At 38.8% G+C, this 20111-nt stretch overlaps 1 protein-coding gene across 1 annotated transcript in view; it reads left to right on the forward strand.

Moving 5' to 3' along the window:
• The first annotated feature begins 2868 nt into the window (after nucleotides 1-2868).
• Nucleotides 2869-20111, forward strand: part of MTMR9 (myotubularin related protein 9) — a 53859-nt gene continuing 36616 nt past the window's right edge. The window contains exons 1-3 of the mRNA XM_032389065.1: nucleotides 2869-3508; nucleotides 16065-16173; nucleotides 18366-18491. Coding sequence (XP_032244956.1) covers nucleotides 3327-3508; nucleotides 16065-16173; nucleotides 18366-18491 — 417 coding nt within the window. The 5' untranslated portion in view covers nucleotides 2869-3326. The remainder of the gene's footprint in view (nucleotides 3509-16064; nucleotides 16174-18365; nucleotides 18492-20111) is intronic.

The following is a 20111-nucleotide window of genomic DNA, read 5'->3' on the forward strand; positions in this document are numbered from 1 at the left end:
ACTATCAGAAGATCAGATCAACAACTTGGTGATTGATTTGATTGGAGGGTGAAGGATGGAGAACACAAGGAAGACAGGCACGAGGTTATTAAGTTCAATGCAGCCGCTAACAGTCAAGCACATGGAGAACAACTGCTCACCAGTGGCACCTATGGGCAATGTCTTCTCCATCTTAGATGCTCTTGCTACTTTTGGCAATTGTTGACCTGCTTTCTTCAAACTACCTTCAAACTCTCAATTTCTACCAACTTCTAGTAGAGAAACACAGAGCAAGGAAAGTAAATCTGTACTTCAAAAGTTAGCACTTACTCTCTTATTTTTTGTTCATTAGTTGTGTAGAGTGTGTTGGCCTTCCCAAAGTAGCTATTACTTTTTGAGGGCAAGGGCTGTGTCAGATTTATTGTTTCTCTTCCCCAGAGTGCTGATGACCAAGTAGGCACTTAATACATGCTAGGTGACTATTTGATAGAATAAGATGATTACACATTAATGCCATTTATTATCTCATAAAATGCTTAAAACATAATGCCTGTAAGGTGTTGAGTGTTTTACTTGCATTATAAATGCCATCATGGGGGCGCCTGGGTGGCTCAGATGGTTAAGCATCTGCCTTCGGCTCAGGTCATGATCCCAGGGTCCTGGGATCGAGCCCCACATCGGGCTCCTGGCTCAGCGGGGAGCCTGCTTCTCCTTCTCCCTCTGCCTCTCTCCCTGCTCATGCTCTCTCTCTCTGTATCTCTGTGTCTCAAATGAATAAATAAAATCTTTAAAAAAATAAAAATAAATAAATAAATAAATGCCATCATTGGGGCACCTGGGTAGCTCAGTCGGTTGGGTGGGCAGCTCGTGACTTTGGCTCAGGTCATGATCTCGGGGGTCCTGGGATGGACCCTTGGGCCTCACGTTGGGCCCCACGCTCAGTGGGGAGTCTACTTGAGGATTCTTTCTCTTCCCCTCCCTCCCGTTTGCGCTCTCTAAAATAAATAAATACATCTTTCAAAAGAAATAAATGCCATCATCTTCTTTTATTTATCTGAATCATCTGAGACCCTCGCATCCAGGCAGTTTGGATAATAAACTTGTTTGACTTGGGGCGCCTGGGTGGCTCAGTTGGTTAAGTGACTGCCTTCGGCTCAGGTCATGATCCTGGAGTCTCGGGATCGAGTCCCACATCAGGCTCCCTGCTCGGTGGGGTGTCTGCTTCTCCCTCTGACCCTCCCCGCTCTCATGCTCTCTCTCTCTCATTCTCTCTCTCTAATAAATAAATAAAAATCTTAAGAAAAAAAAACTTGTTTGACTACAGCCTCATTGAATTAATAGAATGGAAGCCTACCCTATTACCGTCGAGCTCTACTGCCATCTACTGTTCATGTACTTACTAAATTCACATGATCTGCATCCCCTCTATTCTTTGCTACTGAATATTTGTTTTCTGCAGATCTCAGGGGCTTCCTTTGCTTTGAGCTTAAATCCAGAGTAGATGCAATTTTCTAATAGTTTCCAGTGTTTCCTTATAGCAATCCAGCATGATACTGACAATTTTCTCTTGTGGGCAGAAAGTTTATGCCTTTATGGAATATTAAACATTTTTTAATGTAATGACACAATGGTTTTTTCATAGGCTTTTTTGTTTGTTTGTTTCCAGTTAAACTAAAAGAAAAGATCATGGAATTTTTGGAGAATTTTCCCCTACCTCTAGTAGACATCATTAAATTAAGACAAGACATATTGGCTACATTCCATTCAGGGTGTAAATTACTCATCCTCCAAGGTCATTGTTTCAAATGATACCTTCTCCACAAAACTTTCCCTGATTCTTTATTCTGGAAGTAAATTCTCAATTGGTAATTGTTATAATGAGCCACAAAGTGGAAGGACAACAAAAATCCCAATTTAAAAAATAGCTTTATAAACCAATTCCCTCATTCTCCCTTTTCTGTTGGTTCCTTTTTTCTTTTGCGGACAAATAAAGCTGGCCTCTCAGCTGTAACAATCTTATAAAGTGTTTTTGTTTTAATAAGGGAAGATTTTAGGAAGGGCAAGGGCACACGCAAGGACACTGTTGGTGGTTGATCTGGTGAGATTTTAGGCGATTAACTTTGTCTTTGATTGCTGTGAGACTTTAGCTTACTAGCTGTCCTTAGGTACTAGATGGTGGGGATTTCAAAGGTTAATGGACTGACAGCAGACCAGGACTCAAACCCTTGCATATTTCCCCTCTAATTCTCTATTTTATAATGAAAATAGTTTGGGGGAGGGCACTAAGCAAAGAGAACTTATTTAAGTAAATTTCTGGCATAATTTAGGTATCTGGGAGTAGTTCGGTGGCACTGTACCTAATGGGGAGGCTGTGTGGTGGTGTCAATGCCCCAGTACCTTGATTTCATAGATCTAGACTAAAGTCCAGTCTCTGCTACAGATTAACTGTTTTAGCAAGGTCACAGAACCTTGGCGCGGCGCGCTCTGGGAGTCAGCAGCGCCCGGCGCTGGGTTTCTCCCTTACACCTGTCGGATTCTCTACGGTCACAATCACTCATTCGATCCCACACTTGTCATCTCACGGCGAATGGACGAAAATCATCACAATTAACGACAGCTCCACGTTATGAAGAGCCCTTGGAGGAGGGATTACTACTCAAGTGCAGGGAGGCAGACAAGGACCTCTTCTCGTCGTTCCATCTTCCCCGGCCTTTTCTGATATGGAATATTTGGAGGAATGGGAGGTACGGCGGTGGACATGAACGTAAAGAGCCTTTTCCTGGTAGGAACACAAATCTTGGAGGTCTGTGTTTCCGGAAGCACCCTCTTGGGGAGGGGACTGCCTTCCGGCTCTGACTTCCCTGTCTTCCGAGTTTCGAGCTCCACCGCTTCCGCCCGGAGTTACCCTAGGCTCCGGCTCCCAGCAGCTACTTCCGCCAGGAGTCCCTAGCAGCTCGGTGCTGGAAACTGGCCCCAAAGCGGCCTCCTCTTTCTCGGTTCAGCCTGCCCAGCAGAGGCCGGGTCCCCAGGTGGCGGCGGCGGCTGCTGGGCCTGTCGCGGAGCGTTCTCTTCGCCCGAGACCTGGGCCTGGGGGCACCGGGAGTGCGAGAGGGACGCCCGGGCCTGGCCCAGCCCCAGCCCCAGCCCTCCTCTTCCCGCGGCCAGTGATTGTGACCGCAGGCCTCGCCGCGCCCACCCGAGCCTGGGGCGGGGCCCGGCCTCCCCGCCTCGTCCCCGCCCCTCCGGTCGGCCGGGAGCCGGGTCATTCTCCTCCCCAGCCCTGCGGCGGTGTGACCGCCTCGGACCTCCGGGCCTCCGCAGTCCCGTGGCTCCGGCCGCGGGGGAACATGGAGTTTGCGGAGCTGATTAAGACCCCACGGGTGGACAATGTGGTGCTGCACCGGCCTTTCTATCCCGCCGTCGAAGGGACCTTGTGTCTGACTGGTCACCACCTGATCCTGTCTTCCCGGCAGGACAACACGGAGGAGCTGTGGCTCCTCCATTCAAACATCGACGCCATCGACAAGCGGTGAGTGCCTATTCTACCCGCTTTACGTAGGGAACCTGGTGGACGTCTGCGGCCACGCGTCCCAGTGTTTTCCTTGCGCCCCATCGCCTAACCCGCCAGCAAAACGAGCGTTCCCAGGCCTAGATTGAGGATATGAATTTTAGAAAGCAGAAAACCATCCCAATGAGATGCCTGATTTCCATTACATCTGAATGGAATTCCCAGGGTTATCATATGGTTGTTATTATCAGCTTGATGATCACTTTTGGTACATAACATCATTTGGGTGGATTTTTAACCTTTTTAAAAAAATATTTCTTCTTGCAGCATCATATTCCTTGGATTATTAACTGTCCGCCACAGTTCCATGAAGTGGTTGAATGTGATTTAGGTAAAGTCTTTACTTGCCTCTTTTGAGGAAAACTCAAAGAACTTAGTATGTAGTGTCTAAATTCCACAAAACCTTTTTTTTTTTCCTTCAAAAATGGTTAGTTTATCATATTTCTCACCTTCCTTGTCATCAATTGAATACTTCCTACTATGGGAGATTATAATATCTTTTATTTATCCTTACTAAGTTCTGCTTTTGGAAAAAAAAAAACAGAATTGGCTCTTAAGTAAAGGTATTAATTAGTTAATCTCTTTTTTGTTTGTTTGCACCCCAGACTCTGTCTTTCCAATGCGGTGGTGTCTCAGAGTCAAAAAGTTATACTTCTGTCTGCAGTCAAAATTCTTATTTTCCCAATGGTTCTGTGTACTTAACTCTAGCTAGGAGAAGGTGAATTGATTATCCAGTTTACACTAAAGTATAAATGAATGACAACAGCTTTTTTTATTATCTCTCAGGAGAATTTGGATATTAAGTAGATTCCTAGAGAGGTTATGCCTTAAAAGATGGTAATTTCCAGTGATAGAATTGAAAACGGTATGGACAAATTGTTGACAGATTTATTTATTTTTTCAAGCAGAGGACTCCTACTAGACTCCTCGGATCACCTTCTCCCGTGTAAAAGTTTTCAGTGGTCTCTCCTGGCCTGCAGAATATAAACCTTCTACTCTGTCATTTGTGGTACTCCCATGTCTGGCCCTAACTTACTTTTCCCACCTTAGTTCTTGCCATTCCCTTTCATGAACCCTTTTTTTTTTTTTTTTTAAGATTTTATTTATTTATTTGAAAGAGAGCACAAGTGGGGTGGGGGGGCAAAGGGAGAGGCAGGCTCCCTGCTGAGCAAGGAGGCTGATGCTGGGCTCCTTCCCAGGACCCTGGGGTCATGACCTGAGCCCAAGGCAGATGCTTAACTGACTGAGCCCCCCAGGCGCCCCTCATGAACCCTTTCTATTAGCCAGTCCTCACTCTTTTATTTTTGCTCACTATGTCCTGCATTCTCATGTCTGTATCTTACTGATGCTCTTCCTTCTGCCTGGAATGCCTTGTTCCTCCCAGGTTTGTTAAAGATTTATTTAATATCGTTATGTTCTCGGCATTTTGTGAGGCATGAAGAACACCAAGATGAATAAAATATAGTTCTTATCTTTCAGGAGTTCATAGTCTATCATCCAATTACTACTCATTTATCAATATGTAGTATAACCATTTTAACTGCCCCCTCTTTTGTAGTCTCTTCTGTTAATTTCCGCAACTAGAAGTAATTCTCCTCACCTTGAAATTCTATAACTCTTTAATTATGCCTCTTTAATAAGTATGTATTAAAATTTGAATTTTGATATTTACACATATGTTAGATCCTTGAAGCCAGGACTTATATTTGCTTAATTTTTATGTCTTTCAAAACTCCTCTAACTTGGGCAGATAGGCACATAGGGAGTATAAGAAGCATTGACTCCCAAATGATCAGTGATGCCACAGAATACAAATTAGAGTTTCTCCTTACCACCAGCTCCCTTTTCTTTTTTTCTTATTTTATGGTTGCTTTTCACGCTTTCATTTCATATTTACCCAGCATTTACTACATGCTAGGCCTGGTAGAGCTTAAAAAATATATATAAGACGTGACCTTTTAATCTGTTAGGGGAGAAATGACAAACTGTATATACATTTATCTTTTTCCCAGAAGCAGCGTGATGTGATGGAAAGAGCATGAGCTAGGTGGTCAGATTAGAGTTTAATTATTGCTCTCAAGAAATACTTCCATGTGTCGTCTTCTTTTTTTTTTTTTTTTTAAAGATTTTATTTATTTATTTGAGAGAGAGAATGAGATAGAGAGAGCATGAGAGGGGGGAGGGTCAGAGGGAGAAGCAGGCTCCCTGTTCAGCAGGGAGCCCGATGCGGGACTCGATCCCGGGACTCCAGGATCATGACCTGAGCCGAAGGCAGTCGCTTAACCAACTGAGCCACCCAGGCGCCCCTTCCATGTGTCTTCTGTGTGCTGGGCACCGTCTGGGCTCTGCAGGTACAGTGGTGACTAAGAGGGTTGAAGAGCTTGTGTAGTAGTGGAGGAGATAGACATTCAAATAAATTGGAAAATAAGTAAATAACAGTGTCAGGTAATAAGTGCCAGGAGGGAAAATAGAGGAAGATGGGAGGATAGAGAATGCCAGGAGGCAGTGTTCTTTGAAGGAATTTCAGAAAAGACAAGTGACATTTAAATGAATGACATCCGGGACGCCTGGGTGGCTGAGTCGGTTAAGTGTCTGCCTTCGGCTCAGGTCATGATCCCAGAGTCCTGGGATAGAGCCCCTGCTCGGCGGGGAGCCTGCTTCTCCCTCTGCCTGCCACTCCCCCTGCTTGTGCTCTCTCTTGTTCACTGTCTCTGTCAAATAAATAAACACTTTAAAAATAAATGAATGAATGACATCTGAAGGAAGAGAGGAAGCTAGCAATGTGAGTATCAGAAGAAAGAGCATTCCAGCCAGAGGGAACAGCCAATGCAAAGACAGGAACTGGCCTGGCATGTACTGGGAAGAACAAAGAGGCCAGTGTGGCTGGAGGGCAGTGAGCAAGGGTAGAGGCTAGGGGTGTAGCAGAAACTGGTCGGAGGGATAAGCAGGGGGCAGGTGGTGTAGGGCTTTATTTGCCATTGTGATGGTTTTCAAAGGAAGCCCTTTGGAGAGTTGAAAGCAAGGAAGTAAGAGCCGATAGACTTTTTAGAAGCTGGTTCTGGCCACTGGCAGAAGACGGATTGCCGAGGGGGCATCAGTGGAAACAGCAGGCCCCGTTAGGAGACTGTTGAGTAGTTCAGGGAGAAGGCGACGGTGACTTAAGAGTGGAAACGGTAGAAGTGAGCTTAGAAGCGGTCAGGTTTGGGATGTATTTCGAAGGCTGAGCTGCCATGCATTGTTAGTGAATCGTAAATGGGATGTGAGAGGAAGCACAGTATTGAGGATGACTCCTTTAGTGCTACCTCTTCCTGCACAGGTGTCCTTGGGCAAGCCACTTAACCTCTCTGAACCTCTCAGTTCTATCACGTAGAGGACGACAACCCTTCTCATATCTAGTCATAACTTCTATTTGAGTGATGCTTTACAAGCTCATCGAATGCTGTTATGTGCACTGCATATACAATTTTATTAGATCTTTCAGCACACAAGGTTTTACATAAGTTTTACAGTTATACATTTTTCTTTTCATGGACCCCAGATGTAGAAAGTTGAGTTGATCCTACTCAGTTGAGAACTGGTCATTTTCACGATTGATTCATTGCAAGGTTTTCTTGGTTTTTTACATTTTATTCTTCTTCAAGCCCTAATTTTCACCCCTATTTTCCACCTTATCCTCAATCCCTGCAGGCAAGTATGTTAAGTGTTGCTATTTGTCCTTGGATATATGTATATCCCTATAAAATACATAGCACTATCATGTGTGAGTTTAATTTCCCCCGGTAGGATTATGTTGCAGATCTTCTTCTGTTTCTCAGCATTAACTCAGTACTCTTTATACTGCTGTGTGTACATCCATTTCACTGCTTCTGACTGCAGCATAGAATTCCAAATTGTCTACAACATTTTACTTACCTGACCCTCTAGATAACTTCCAACTCCCTGCTATCACAACATAACTGAAAAACATACTTGTTTGGGTCCACTTATCATCTTATACAAGAATTTCTCTGAGATTGTGTCCAGGGTGGGATCGAGGAGGAAAGCAGGTAACATAAAATTAATTCACTTCACCAAGTAATGCTAAGAACTCTCCAAAATGACTAGTCCCTTTGGCCTTCCCACCACAGTCCCTATTTCCACCACGTTATTACCAACCTTTGTTATTTTTTTTAAGTTTTGCTAGTCTGATGACTATGAATAATATCTTTATTTTAATTTGTATTTCTCTGATTACTGATGAGTCTAAGTATCTCTGTATAGACTTATTAGCAATTCAATTAATTTTTTTTCCTTTCTATGAGTTTCTTGACCCACTTTTAAAAATTGGGTTTTGTTGTCTTTCTAGCATTGATTTGCACCAGTTCCTTGTATACTCTCTAGGTTTTACTTCTTTACTTAGACATTAGATGTCTTCTCTTAGTCTCTCACCCATTTGTTGACTTTTCTTTGGTGTTCTTTGTTGAACAGAAGGCCTTAATTTTAATTCAGAATTCATCAGTTTTTTACTTTATTGTTTGTGCCTTTTTTACTTTATTGTTTGTCCTTCCTTATCCCAAGATCACTAGGATGAATTCTACATTTTCTTCCATATTAGCTTTATAGTTTTACCCTTCACTTTTAGGTCTTTAATTCATTTGGATTCTACCTTTGTTTCAGGTGTTTTTCTCCAGGTAGCAAGCCAGTTTTCCTAATACCATTATCTAGTAACCCATTCTTGACTGATCCATCATATATCAATTGGTTTAGTATATGTATAGCTTTCCCTCTGTCCCATAGGTTTTGTAATGTGTTTGTTTCCATTTGTCTCAGTTTTCTAATTTACCATGTGATTTTTTCTTTGATCACTTGGTTGTTTAAAAGTGCATTGTTAATTTCCATAATTTTGTGAATTTTTCAGTTTTCCTTTTGTTGTAGATTTCTAACTTCATCCCATTGTGTTCAGAGAAGATACTTTGTAAGATAGCTATCTTTTTAAATCTACTGAGACTTTGATTTGTGGCCTAACATACAGTCTGTCCTGGAGCACTTGAGCAGAATGTGTACTCTGTTGTTGGGTAGCTAGTGTGTATATGTCTGTTATATCTAGTTAGTTTATTGTGTTAAGTGTTTGCTTAATTATCTTCAGTCTGATTGTTCTAGCCATTATCATGAATGGGGTATTAAAGTCTCCAACTATTATTGTAGAACTATTTTTTCTTTCAGTTCTGTCAGTTTTTGCTTCATATATTTTGATTGCCTGTAGTTAAGTGTGTAATTATCTATAATTGTTATATCTGCTTGCTGTATTGAATCTTTTATTAGTATATAATGTCCTTCCTTGTCTCATGTAACCATTTTTGATTTAAAGTCTACTTTGTCTGATATTAGTAACCTCACCTGCTGTCTTTTGGTTACTGTTTGCATGGAATTTTTTTTTTTTTCTATCTTTTCACTTTTAACTCATTTGTGTCTTTGGATCTTGAGTCTCTTGTAAGACAGCATATAGTTGGATCATATGTTTTTATTCATTCTGCCAATCTCTGTCTTTTGATTGGACAGTTTTTTTAATCCATTTGCGTTTAAAGTAATTATTGTTAAGGAGGGACTTCTGTTACTGTGCTGTTTGTTTTCTCTATGCCTTATAGCTTTTTTGTCCCTTAATGTTCTGTTTTGTATGTAGTTGATTTTTTGTAGTGAAATGTTTAAATTCCTTTCTCATTTACCTTTATGTATATCCTATATCTATTTTCTTTGTGATTACCATGGAGATTACACTTAATATCCTAAAGTTATAACACTCTAATTTGAATTTATACCAGTTTAACTTCAATAACATACAAAAAGTTTGCTCCTTTATAGCTCTGTCCCTACTGCTTTTCATTGTTAATGTCACAGAATTATATCTTAATACATTGTATGCCCCCAAACATAAACTAATAATTCTTGTAAATGCATTAGTCTCTTAAATTATGTAGTAAACAAAATTTGGAGTTATAAACAAAAGTTACAGTAATAATAGCTTTAATACTAATAATATTCTTTCTTTGAATATATTTGTTAAATCATGTAGAAAACAAAAAGTACAGTTACAAACCATTGTTACAATAATATTAGCTTTTATAACCACCCATGTATTTACCTTTATTGAGATCTTTATTTCTTAACATAGCTTCAAATTACTGCCTAGTGTCTTTTCATTTAACCTTGTAGAACTCCCTTGAGCATTTCTTGTAGGGCAGCTTTAGTGGTCATAAGTCCCTCAACTTTTGTTTATCTAGGAATGTCTTAATTTCTCCCTTACTTTTGAAGGACACTTTTGCTGGATATAGGATTCTTAGTGGACAGCTTTTTCTTTTAGCACTTTGAATATATCAGCTCACTGTTTTCTGGCCTCCAAAGTTTCTGATGTGAAATCTGTTCATCATTTTATTGTGGTTTCCTTGTTGTATGTGACAATTCGCTTCCCTCTTGCTGCTTTCAAGATTTTCTCTTTGTCTTTTGAAAGGTTGATTAAAATGTGTTTTGGTGTGGTTCTCTGAGTTTATCTTACCTGGAGTTTGTTGAGCTTCTTGGATGTTTATATTCATGTCTTTCATCAAATTGGGGAATTTTTCCACCATTATTTCTTCAAATATTCTCTCTGTCCCTTTTTCTTCTCTTTCTGGGACTCTTGCAATGTGTATGTTGGTTCTCTTGTTGGTATCCTATAGGTCCTTAGGTTCTATTCACTTTTTTTCAATCTTTTCTCTTTCTGTTCCTCAGACCCGATAATTTCCATTTTATCTTCAAGTTCACTGATTTTTCTTCTGCCTGCTCTCTTCTGCCTGCTCACATCTGCCTTTGAATCCCTCTAGTGAATTTTTCATTTCAGTTATTGCACTTTTCAGCCCCAGCATTTTTTGTTTGTTTGTTTCTTTTGAGGTTTTCTCTCTTTATTGATATTTCCATTCTGTTCACACATCACATTCTTGACTTTCTCCACATCTTCCTTTAGTTCTTTGAGCATCTTTAAGACCATTGTTTTAAAATCATTGTTGAGTATATCTGCCATCAGGTCTTTTTCAGGGAAAGTTTCTGTTGATGTATTTTTTTCCTTTGAATGGCCCATACTTTCCTGTTTGTTTGTATGCCTTATGATTTGTTGTTGGTGAACACTGGACATTTGATCTAATAATGTGGTGACTGACTCTGTAAATCAGATGCTTCCCCTTCCCCAAGGTTTGCTGTTTTAGTTTTTTGGTGTTTTTTTTTTTTTTTAATAATTGTTATTTGCTTATTATAATAATTATTATTGTTGTTATTGTTGTAAGTTTTCTGTATGCCGGGGATCAGCCTGAAGTGTAAATTTAAGGTCATATAATAGCTCTTTTCTGAGCTTTTCCCTGGGCATTTGCAGTCCTAATTTTCCTCATATATGTAATTGTTTTGAATGTCCTAGTCTTTAATGTCTGTCTCCTGAAAGGAGAAAAGTGAAAAATGAAACGAGGATAGGGAGTGGTAAGGGAACTGGCCTTTAAATTCCCTGGATATCACTTGTGGGGGAGGGGCTTGCAACAATGGGGAGAGGTGCAACAACAATGGCTGCTGGCCTTCACACTTCTGTGATCAGAAGCAGCAGTCAGTGATCAGAGCACTGATCCCTGATATTTGGAAGACAGGATCTTTTTTCTGATACTTGGAGGACAGTGTCTTTGCCCAACTTGGGCTGTGCGTAAGCTGCTCCAGGAACATGTGCATAGCTGCCCATCACATGGCTAGGATATGTCGCTGCTATTTTGCTAAGAGCTGAATTTATCCAAAATTTATCATTCAAGTCTTCCCCCTGGAAGTTGCAAGCCTTAATAGACTCTAGAGTTACAAAATTATCACATCAAACAGATCATGCCAGTGAAATTGTTGTCTAGGTGGGGAGAAAGATTCCTGGTGCTTCATACTCCACCATCTTCCAAGATCCTTTCCTTTATTGAGTTTTGAGCGTTTTTTTAAAAAAATATATTCTAGATACAAGTCTTTTATTAAATAAGATTTGCAAATATTTTCTCTCAGTCTGTGGTTTGTCTTTTCATTCTCTTTAACAGTATCTTTCAAAGAGCAAATGATTTAAATTTTGAAGAAGCCCAGTTTATCAGTTCTTTTATAGATTGAGGTTGTGGTGTCTTATCTCAGAAATCTTTGCCTAACCCAAGGTCACGAGGATTTTTGCTCATGTTTTCTTCCGGGGGTTTTATAGCTCTAGGTTTTATCTTCAGGTGTATGATCCATTTTGAGTTACTTTTTATATATGGTTTATGGTATACATATATGTGTGTATATTGTATATGGATATCTGATTGTTGTGCCCCTTCTTCAATGAATTGTCTTTGCACCTTGTCCGTATATAAGTAGAACTATTTCTAGACTCTCTTTTCTGTCCCAGTGATCTGTTTATCTTGATGCTGTTACATTACCACAGTCTTAATTACAGTAGCTTTTTAAAAAAGATTTGTTTATTTATTTTAGAGAAAGAGAGAGAGCATGTGAGTGCAGGGTGGTGGGGGGGGCAGGGAGAGGGAGAGGGAGAGAAGCAGACTCCCTGCTGAGCACAGAGCCTGACTTGGGGTTCGATTTCACAAACCTGAGATCATGACCTAAGCTGAAATTCAGAGTCAGGTGCTTAACTAACTGAGCCACCAGGTACCCCTACAGTGGCTTCATATTAAGTTGAAATTATGTAGTGTTAGCTATGCAGGTTTGTTCTTATTAAAAGTTGTTCTGTCGGGGCGCCTGGGTGGCTCAGTCGTTAAGCGTCTACCTTTGACTCAGGTCATGATCCCAGGGTCCTGGGATCGAGCCCCGCATCGGGCTCCCTGCTCGGCGGGAAGCCTGCTTCTCCCTCTCCCACTCGCCCTGCTTGTGTTCCCTCTCTCACTGTGTCTCTCTCTGTCAAATAAATAAATAAAATCTTTAAAAAAAAAAATGTTCTGTCTACTTAAGGTCATTTGCATTTCCATATGAATTTTAGAATCAGCTTGTTAATTTCTAAAAAAAAAAAAAAAAGCCTGTGTGATTTTGATTGGAATTGTGTTGAATCTGTTGATAAATGAATTTGGTGAGAGTTGACATCTGATATCTTAATATTAAATCTTCTGTCCCATGAACAAAGTATATCTCTCCACTCATTTTATTTAGGTCTTTAATTTCTTTCAACAATGTGTTACAGTTTTCACTTACAGATCTGAGACATCTTTTGCAGGTTTCCCCCATTTATTACACATTTTTGGATGCTCTTTTCAAATGGTATTTTTAAAATTTCAATTTCTAATTACTTTTGTATTAGTCATGTTTTTTACGTTCTATATTTTTGATACATTGATGTCTTCAGGCCTTGCAGACCTGGAGAGGGACCGCCTCCTCTCAGGGTTAGCTATTTGCTAGAAATAGTGGGGAAACTTGCCTGCAAGCACACCTTTGATATGCACATCAGCCGATCTTAAGTCCATACCCTTATCTGCTTCCTCTCCTCAGGCTTCTGCAGTCAGGACTACTCTTCTCCTCTCCTAAATTATTCCAGGGCCAGGTACAGACAACTAGGGATCACCTCTATAACCCAGAGCCTGACAAAATTATTCAAACAATCTAATCCTAAACTTGCTCAGCTCACCTACCCTGCCTTTCCCATTCCTTTCTATGAGACGTCACAGTAAAAATTCTGGCCCATGCTTTCCTCTTGCACTATCTGCCTCCTGACTGACCTGATCCTTCCCCATGTGGCCCTGCATGACATAGTGTGCCCCCCCACTTTGAGAACTGTGAGTCACAAACTATCTTTTCAATGACAGTCATCGATCTATCAGCCTTACCATCCTGAATAAAAACCAAGTCCTGAGTATTTTAAACAATTGTTGCAATAGTATATAGACTACTATTGATTTTTGTGTATTGAATTTATATCCAGCAGCCTTACTAACCTCACTTTTTAATTCTAATAGTTTTTTTGTATTTTTCATTAGCTTTTCTAAGTAGGCAATCATGTCATCTGCCACTAGAGACAGTTTTATTTCTTCTTTTCCAATCTGGATGCCATTTATTCTTGACTCATTGCACTGGCTATTAACTGTCAGTACAGTGATGAATAGAAGGGGTGAAAGCAGACATCTCTGTTATTCCTAATATTAGTGAAAAAGTATTTAGTCTTTCACCATTAAGTCTGCGATTAGTGGTAGGTGTGTTTTGTTGGTTTTGGTTTTGCTTTCTTTTGGTAAATGCTGTTATCAGGTTGAAGATGTTTCCTTCTGGTCCTGGTTTGCTGAGAGTGGGGTTTTCTTTGTTTTTGGTTTTTAAGATCAGGAATAGATGTTGAATTTTGCCAAATGTTTTTTCTGTATCTATTGCGATGATCATATATATGGTTTTACTTTTTCAGTTTGGCAATATGATGAATTGCTTTGATTTTCAAATGATAAACCCCAACTGTTCATGATATATTATCCTTTTTATAAATTGTTGGATTTAATTTGCTAATATTTTGTTTAGAAATTTTGCACCTGGGTTCATGAGGGATATTGGTCTATAGTTTTCTTATCATGTCTTTGGTTTTTGTATTAGGGTGATGCTGGCCCCATGGAATGAGTTGATAAATGCCTCTTCTTCAGCTTTCTGGAAGGGTTTGTCTTGAATTGATAGTATATTTTCCTTAAATGTTTAATGGAATTCATCAGTGAAGCCACCTAGGCCTGGAGGGTTTTTTGGTGGGGAAGATTTTCATGAAAATTTCAGTTTATTTAATAGCTATAGAACTAATTATGTTCTTCTTGAGTTTGTGTCTTCTGAGGAATTAGTCTGTATCATTTATCCTGTTGAATTTATTGGCATAAAGTTATTCGTAGTATTTCCTTATCTTTTTTTTTTTTTTTAAAGATTTTATTTATTTATTTGACAGAGAGACACAGTGAGAGAGGGAACACAAGCAGGGGGAGTGGGAGAGGGAGGAGCAGTCTTCCCACCGAGCAGCGAGCCCAATGCGGGGCTCGATCCCAGGACCCTGGGATCATGACCTGAGCCGAAGTCAGACACTTAACGACGACTGAGCCACCCAGGCGCCCCTCCTTATTTTTTTAATGCCATACAATCTGTAGTGATTCTCATTTCCCTCATTTCTGATATTGGTAAATTGAGACTGACTTTCTTTTTTCCTGATCACTTCGGCTAGTGCTTTATTGCTTTTATTATTTTCAAGCAATCATCATTGCTTTTATTATTCCCTATAATTTCCTTTTTTCTATTTCATTGATTTTGGTTCTGATCTTTATTTAATTTCTTCTGCTTTGAATTTGACTTGCTCTTCTTTTTTCAGCATAGTGGAATCTGAAGTCACTAATATGAAACTTTCTTTTTTAATATAGATGCTCTCCTCAGACTATAAGCCCCCCCCCCCCCAGGTTCCCCCTCCTGTAGCCTGGAAATTCTCAAAACCATAAACTGGGGTAATTGTAAGATTCACCTGTTTCCCATCTCCCAGAGATCTCTGTTCTTTGTTGCTTGATGTCCAGTGTCTGGAAAACAGTTCTTTCTTATATTTTGTCCAGTTATTTTGGTTGTTTCAGGTGGGAGGGTAAATATGGTCCCTGTTGTTCTACCTTTGCCAGAAGTAGAAGTGCCAAGAGTGTGAGTTTTCCGAATAAATTTTATAAGAGACATTCCAGTGTGTTGATAGGTTGTGGATGTCTGGTAGAATTATCTTTAGTAGGATTTGACCCATGCTGATAATGTTTGCCTGTCCAAATTAACAATGCAGTGATGTGAGGCATAGGGATGCTTAACAATTGAGATGGAGCTCAGGAAGAGTAGCTGTAGGAGTTGTCTTTCTAAACTGGGCAAAATGTAAGTAAAATGAATAGCATTTGGTCAATCTAAGAATTCCTAGTTTAGGGAATACTCAGAAGTATTAATGGAAAAGAAAGGAGCCAACCAGTGGCAAAGCAAAAGAAAACTCAGAGCTGTCAGCAAGTATAGACAAAACAACAGTAATAAAAGGAAGACAAAAATTCCAATTAAGGTAAAATTACATTTGTACAAAATTTACCGATACAAAACTTTTTTATGAGTAGATATGGCATTGATTTAGAATAGATATTGTAAGTTCATAGTTTTTAAAGACTGAAAAAGAGATACTTATATTTAAAATCAACTACTACAAGCTTAGAAGTAAGTAAAATCTGAAATGAAGTATTTTCCTATGCTATATGAACACTTAATACATTAATTACAGATTTTTTTTTCTCTATTCTTTGAAGTAAGGCCCCAAATAATCTTCATTAAAAGAGTTGGCCTAGTACGAATTACTTTATGAATTTGAAAATTTTTAAGTATATGTATTTAATGTAATTTATGGCTCACATTTTAATAACACAGTCTTGACTCTTCCTTAATTAGACTAATTGGGGAGAAGAAAGTTGAATATAGATGGTAATTACAATTACATTCTCTTTTCATGGAAATAATCATATGTTTAAAGATAGAAATATATATGTTCCTAAGCATAATTTGTAATTTTTTACAGGTTTGTGGGACCACTGGGTACCATCATCATAAAATGTAAAGATTTTCGAATAATTCAGTTGGATATTCCTGGAATGGAAGAATGTTTGAATATAGCCAGTTCCATTGAGGTAAATATTTCAGAAGCAAAATCTGATGAAAATAAATATAAGGAAGAACCTTATATTCTGACTCAGTATAGCTCATGTTTTTTTAGTAGATAGTTGGTCATGTTCTGTGACTCACATACTGAAAATTGACAGGAAAAGCCTCACCCTGATTCATTGTTACAGGAATGTAATAGGATTTTATTGATTTATAACAGTTTTTAGTGTTACTTATTCCTCCAGCCTCACTTGTAGCATTTGACAGGATTTCCTTCTCTTTTAAGACTCAATAATAGTCCATTGTATGTATATATGGTAAGGCTTTTCTAAAAAGTTATTTCTTTTATAAAAGTAAGCAATTATCACCAATGATTATAGTCTTTTGTTTGTCTTTAGTAAGTCTGAATTTTCCATACATCAGGTTTGCTTAAGACAGGGTGTGTTTGTTTTATATTTGTATCAACAATATTGAGTATCTGCTCAGATTCCAAATAATAGACATTTTACTTGGATAATTTAATATTTAAATGGAGGAGCTCACACCATTTTCTTCCCCATTCAAACCAACTATTTTGGTTTACACTCAAATTTTAAATTGTGTTGTTTTAAATCATTGCCACTAAATTATAGCAATTAACTTTATGTTTATAGTATTTTCTAGATAATTATAGATACATTGATTTTTTTTTTCCTTTGGTCTTTGAGTGACTAATCTGGTCTTTGTATCCAAAACAAATGCTATTGACTTAACTATTAAAAGGAGGCAGAAAGGTTTAAAAATCTGTAATTAGGATCTTGTTTGGTTTTTAAATAAGAATAGAGAAATAAAACAACCGTTGTGCTGAGAAAAATGGCATGGAACTGGTTTACTTTCTGCCTTTGCTAAATTTTACTTAGAGGAAATGAGAAGATGAGCTGAACTATATATCTTGTCATTCGGAAGTGATGTAGTAACGTTGATTTGGCCAAATTTGTTAACATGGGTAAGAAACACACTGTGGTTTCTAGGCTGTTAAATTGAAACACTGTCCTGCTGTTTGGGCAGGGGAATGCTACTGACCCATTTCATTTGAGCATGTTTTTGGTTTTTTTTTTTTCAGTTGTGGGTTTGGATTTTCACTGACCAGTCTACATGTTTCTTCTTATCCCTTTTATAACTTACGAGATAGCTAGTTGGTGGGTGTTAGTGAAGTTGCATACGGTAAAGGATAACGGTAAAGGAAATATAGGGCAAAGCCTGTTACCCACTTTCTGGTTGCATTTATTTAGCTTCATTAACATCTGACACTAATCAGCTGTTTAATTGGCTGTATATAGTACCTAAAGTACTTTAGAAACTGAATATATAGAAACCCTTGACCTCAGGAAGTGAATGTTCTATTGATTGTTTTACAATATAGTAAATATACATCGTGAACCTGGTCTCTTGCCTTTTCCTGGTATCCAGTTCCTTCCCCACCTCCCGTATACATCTTGACATGACTTGGGAGTAAAGTGAATTTCTTATATAAAACAGTTGAGCTATTCTTTCTAATCAAGAATCCATATACCCTAATATAATCTGCTGCCACAAATAGAATCCCGTTGGAAGAATAACTGGCAATTGCTCAGTTTTCTAAAATGTAGCAGGAAGTCTGATGAAGCTTCTATGTAGTTTCCACTGTCTTTTGGAATTGAAGTGTTTTCAGTTCTTTCAGCATTAATGTGTTTAAAGGAAAAGTCCTGTCTCTGGTGACATAGTATGTGATCACAAGTCAGAATATGAATGCTTAGTACCTGCTAAAGTGCCTGCTGACTTGCATTGAAAATTGTGGTTGTGGGCGCCTGGGTGGCTCAGTTGCTTTCTAACCAAAACCTGTTTGTTTTCTGATTCCCAGAAATATTTGGACCTTTATATTAGGCTTTGTAAAGTGGTGTCAAAGGAGTTAATTTTTCTTCTAGAATAGGCGTGCACACTTATTTTGTTCTTTTGTTCATTCAGCAAGTGTTAACTGAGTGTATGCTATGTGCCAGGTACCTTGTTAGATGCTAAAAGCATGGAAATTAGCTTCAGTAAGCTATAATTGTATCTAGTGGTAAATACAATGTGAGAAAAATATATTGGGTGTGCATCATTATTAGACCGTATTTGTTTAATACCAATTTGGCAGTTAGAAAGTGTTTCAAATTGCAGTATGTTCCTTTATCTTTCTTTTGTTTCCTTTTTTATGCCCTAGGCATTGTCTACCCTGGACTCTATCACTCTGATGTACCCTTTCTTTTACCGGCCCATGTTTGAAGTGATAGAAGATGGCTGGCATTCTTTCCTTCCTGAGCAAGAGTTTGAACTCTACTCTTCAGCTGTGAGTAACGTTTGAGACAACTATGTGTAACAAGAAATAATCCAATACCTTACTTGTGAAATGATCCCTTCCTTTTGATGAGTAATAAAGTGTTGTTGGCTTACCCATGCCTAAAAGAAATTTTGTTAGCAGTTAGTACTGCAGCTTCTGCCATTCAGGGATTTGCACAGTTTGTTTTCAATGCTGCAGCTCAAGGGATTTTTCTTCTAGTGGATTTCAGATGTTACTTTTTTCTTCAGTGTATTCCAGATGTTACTTTTTTTTATTTTGAAAATGACATTGGTAAAACATTAAGATCTTCATAAAGATAGTCCTGACATGTTTTGAGTTCATTGTTGATTGTTTTAAAAGCGTCTCCATAGAAACAACTTTATATGTAGTAATTAGGTTCTGAGCCATCCCAAAAAAGTCTGTTGAACCCACTCTGTGCTTAAGATAGCATTAGAGAAACATAGACCATATTTGTTTCTGTGGAATAATTTTTGTGTTTTTATAATTTGGGTTATTAAGACCAGGTCACTAGAACCAGATTTTCTTATTCTTCGCAATTTTACTTCTTTCTTCTTCCATCACACCTATGTAAATGGGCCCTGGTTTGGGGGGGGGGGGTGTCAAGAAATAGGGACCAGAGTCTATGTAATTTAAAGAATAAAGATGTCCATGTCAGCGAAGTGATAAAGGAACAGGAAGTTCACATTCTTATTGTATGGGGCATTTTTATATAGTTCATGGATAACTACCTGTATTTACACTTACGTTTAGTGTTTTTATTGCGTTAAAAACTGCATAGTAAACATTCTTAAATGCATGATACTTTATGCAGTTAAGTACTGTTATCAGTACTGTTATCAGCTACCACCAACGGTTACCTTAGAAGAATTATTTCCTAGGTGGAAAATGGCAGTCACGTGGTGATCAGGAAGGGAGATGTCTGGATGATTTGTTTGGGTACCCAAAACTGTCTGTATAAATGACCTGCCCATGATTTATCTTGGAGTTAGGTGCCATAAGTGAACCAGTCTAAGTCTGCATTCTACAGGTCAACATTCAAATCAGTCTCCTATTCTGTGCAGAAATCCCCTGTGCTAAAAACGTCCGTGATGTGGTCATTTAGCCTCTGCTTGAAATCTTAGGGTGGGAGAATTTGCAAAAACACAACGGTGTCCCATTTGGGGACAGCTCTAATTCTGAGCTGACCTCTGTTTCCCTGTACATAGAGCCAATGTTTCTGATGTTACCTTGTGTTATTCAACTTATCTTATTCCTCTACCATGAACTCTTCTTCAAATTAGGAACTCTTATGTCCCCATTAAGTTTTCTTTTCTGCAGATTAAATATCAGTATTTACTTCAACTTTTTCTAACAACTGTGACCTCAGGGCCGCACACTGTCCTGGTTGCTCTTCCCAGCAGGGCCTTCAGTTTGTCATTTATTCTCTTAAAATATGGTACCCATACCACTTGGCATAGATTGGAACTATTACTGAGACTTTAAGGCAGCTTAAAGGTGCATTAGCTTTTTTGAGCATTAAGTTACTAATGAAATAAACTAAAATTTATACATCTTCTCATATGTGTTACTAAGGGATCTGCCCTATGTTTTTGTTATTGTATTTACTTA

The sequence above is a fragment of the Phoca vitulina genome, unplaced genomic scaffold, assembly GCF_004348235.1.
Source record: "Phoca vitulina isolate PV1807 unplaced genomic scaffold, GSC_HSeal_1.0 scaffold53, whole genome shotgun sequence".
Classification (NCBI taxonomy): domain Eukaryota; kingdom Metazoa; phylum Chordata; class Mammalia; order Carnivora; family Phocidae; genus Phoca; species Phoca vitulina.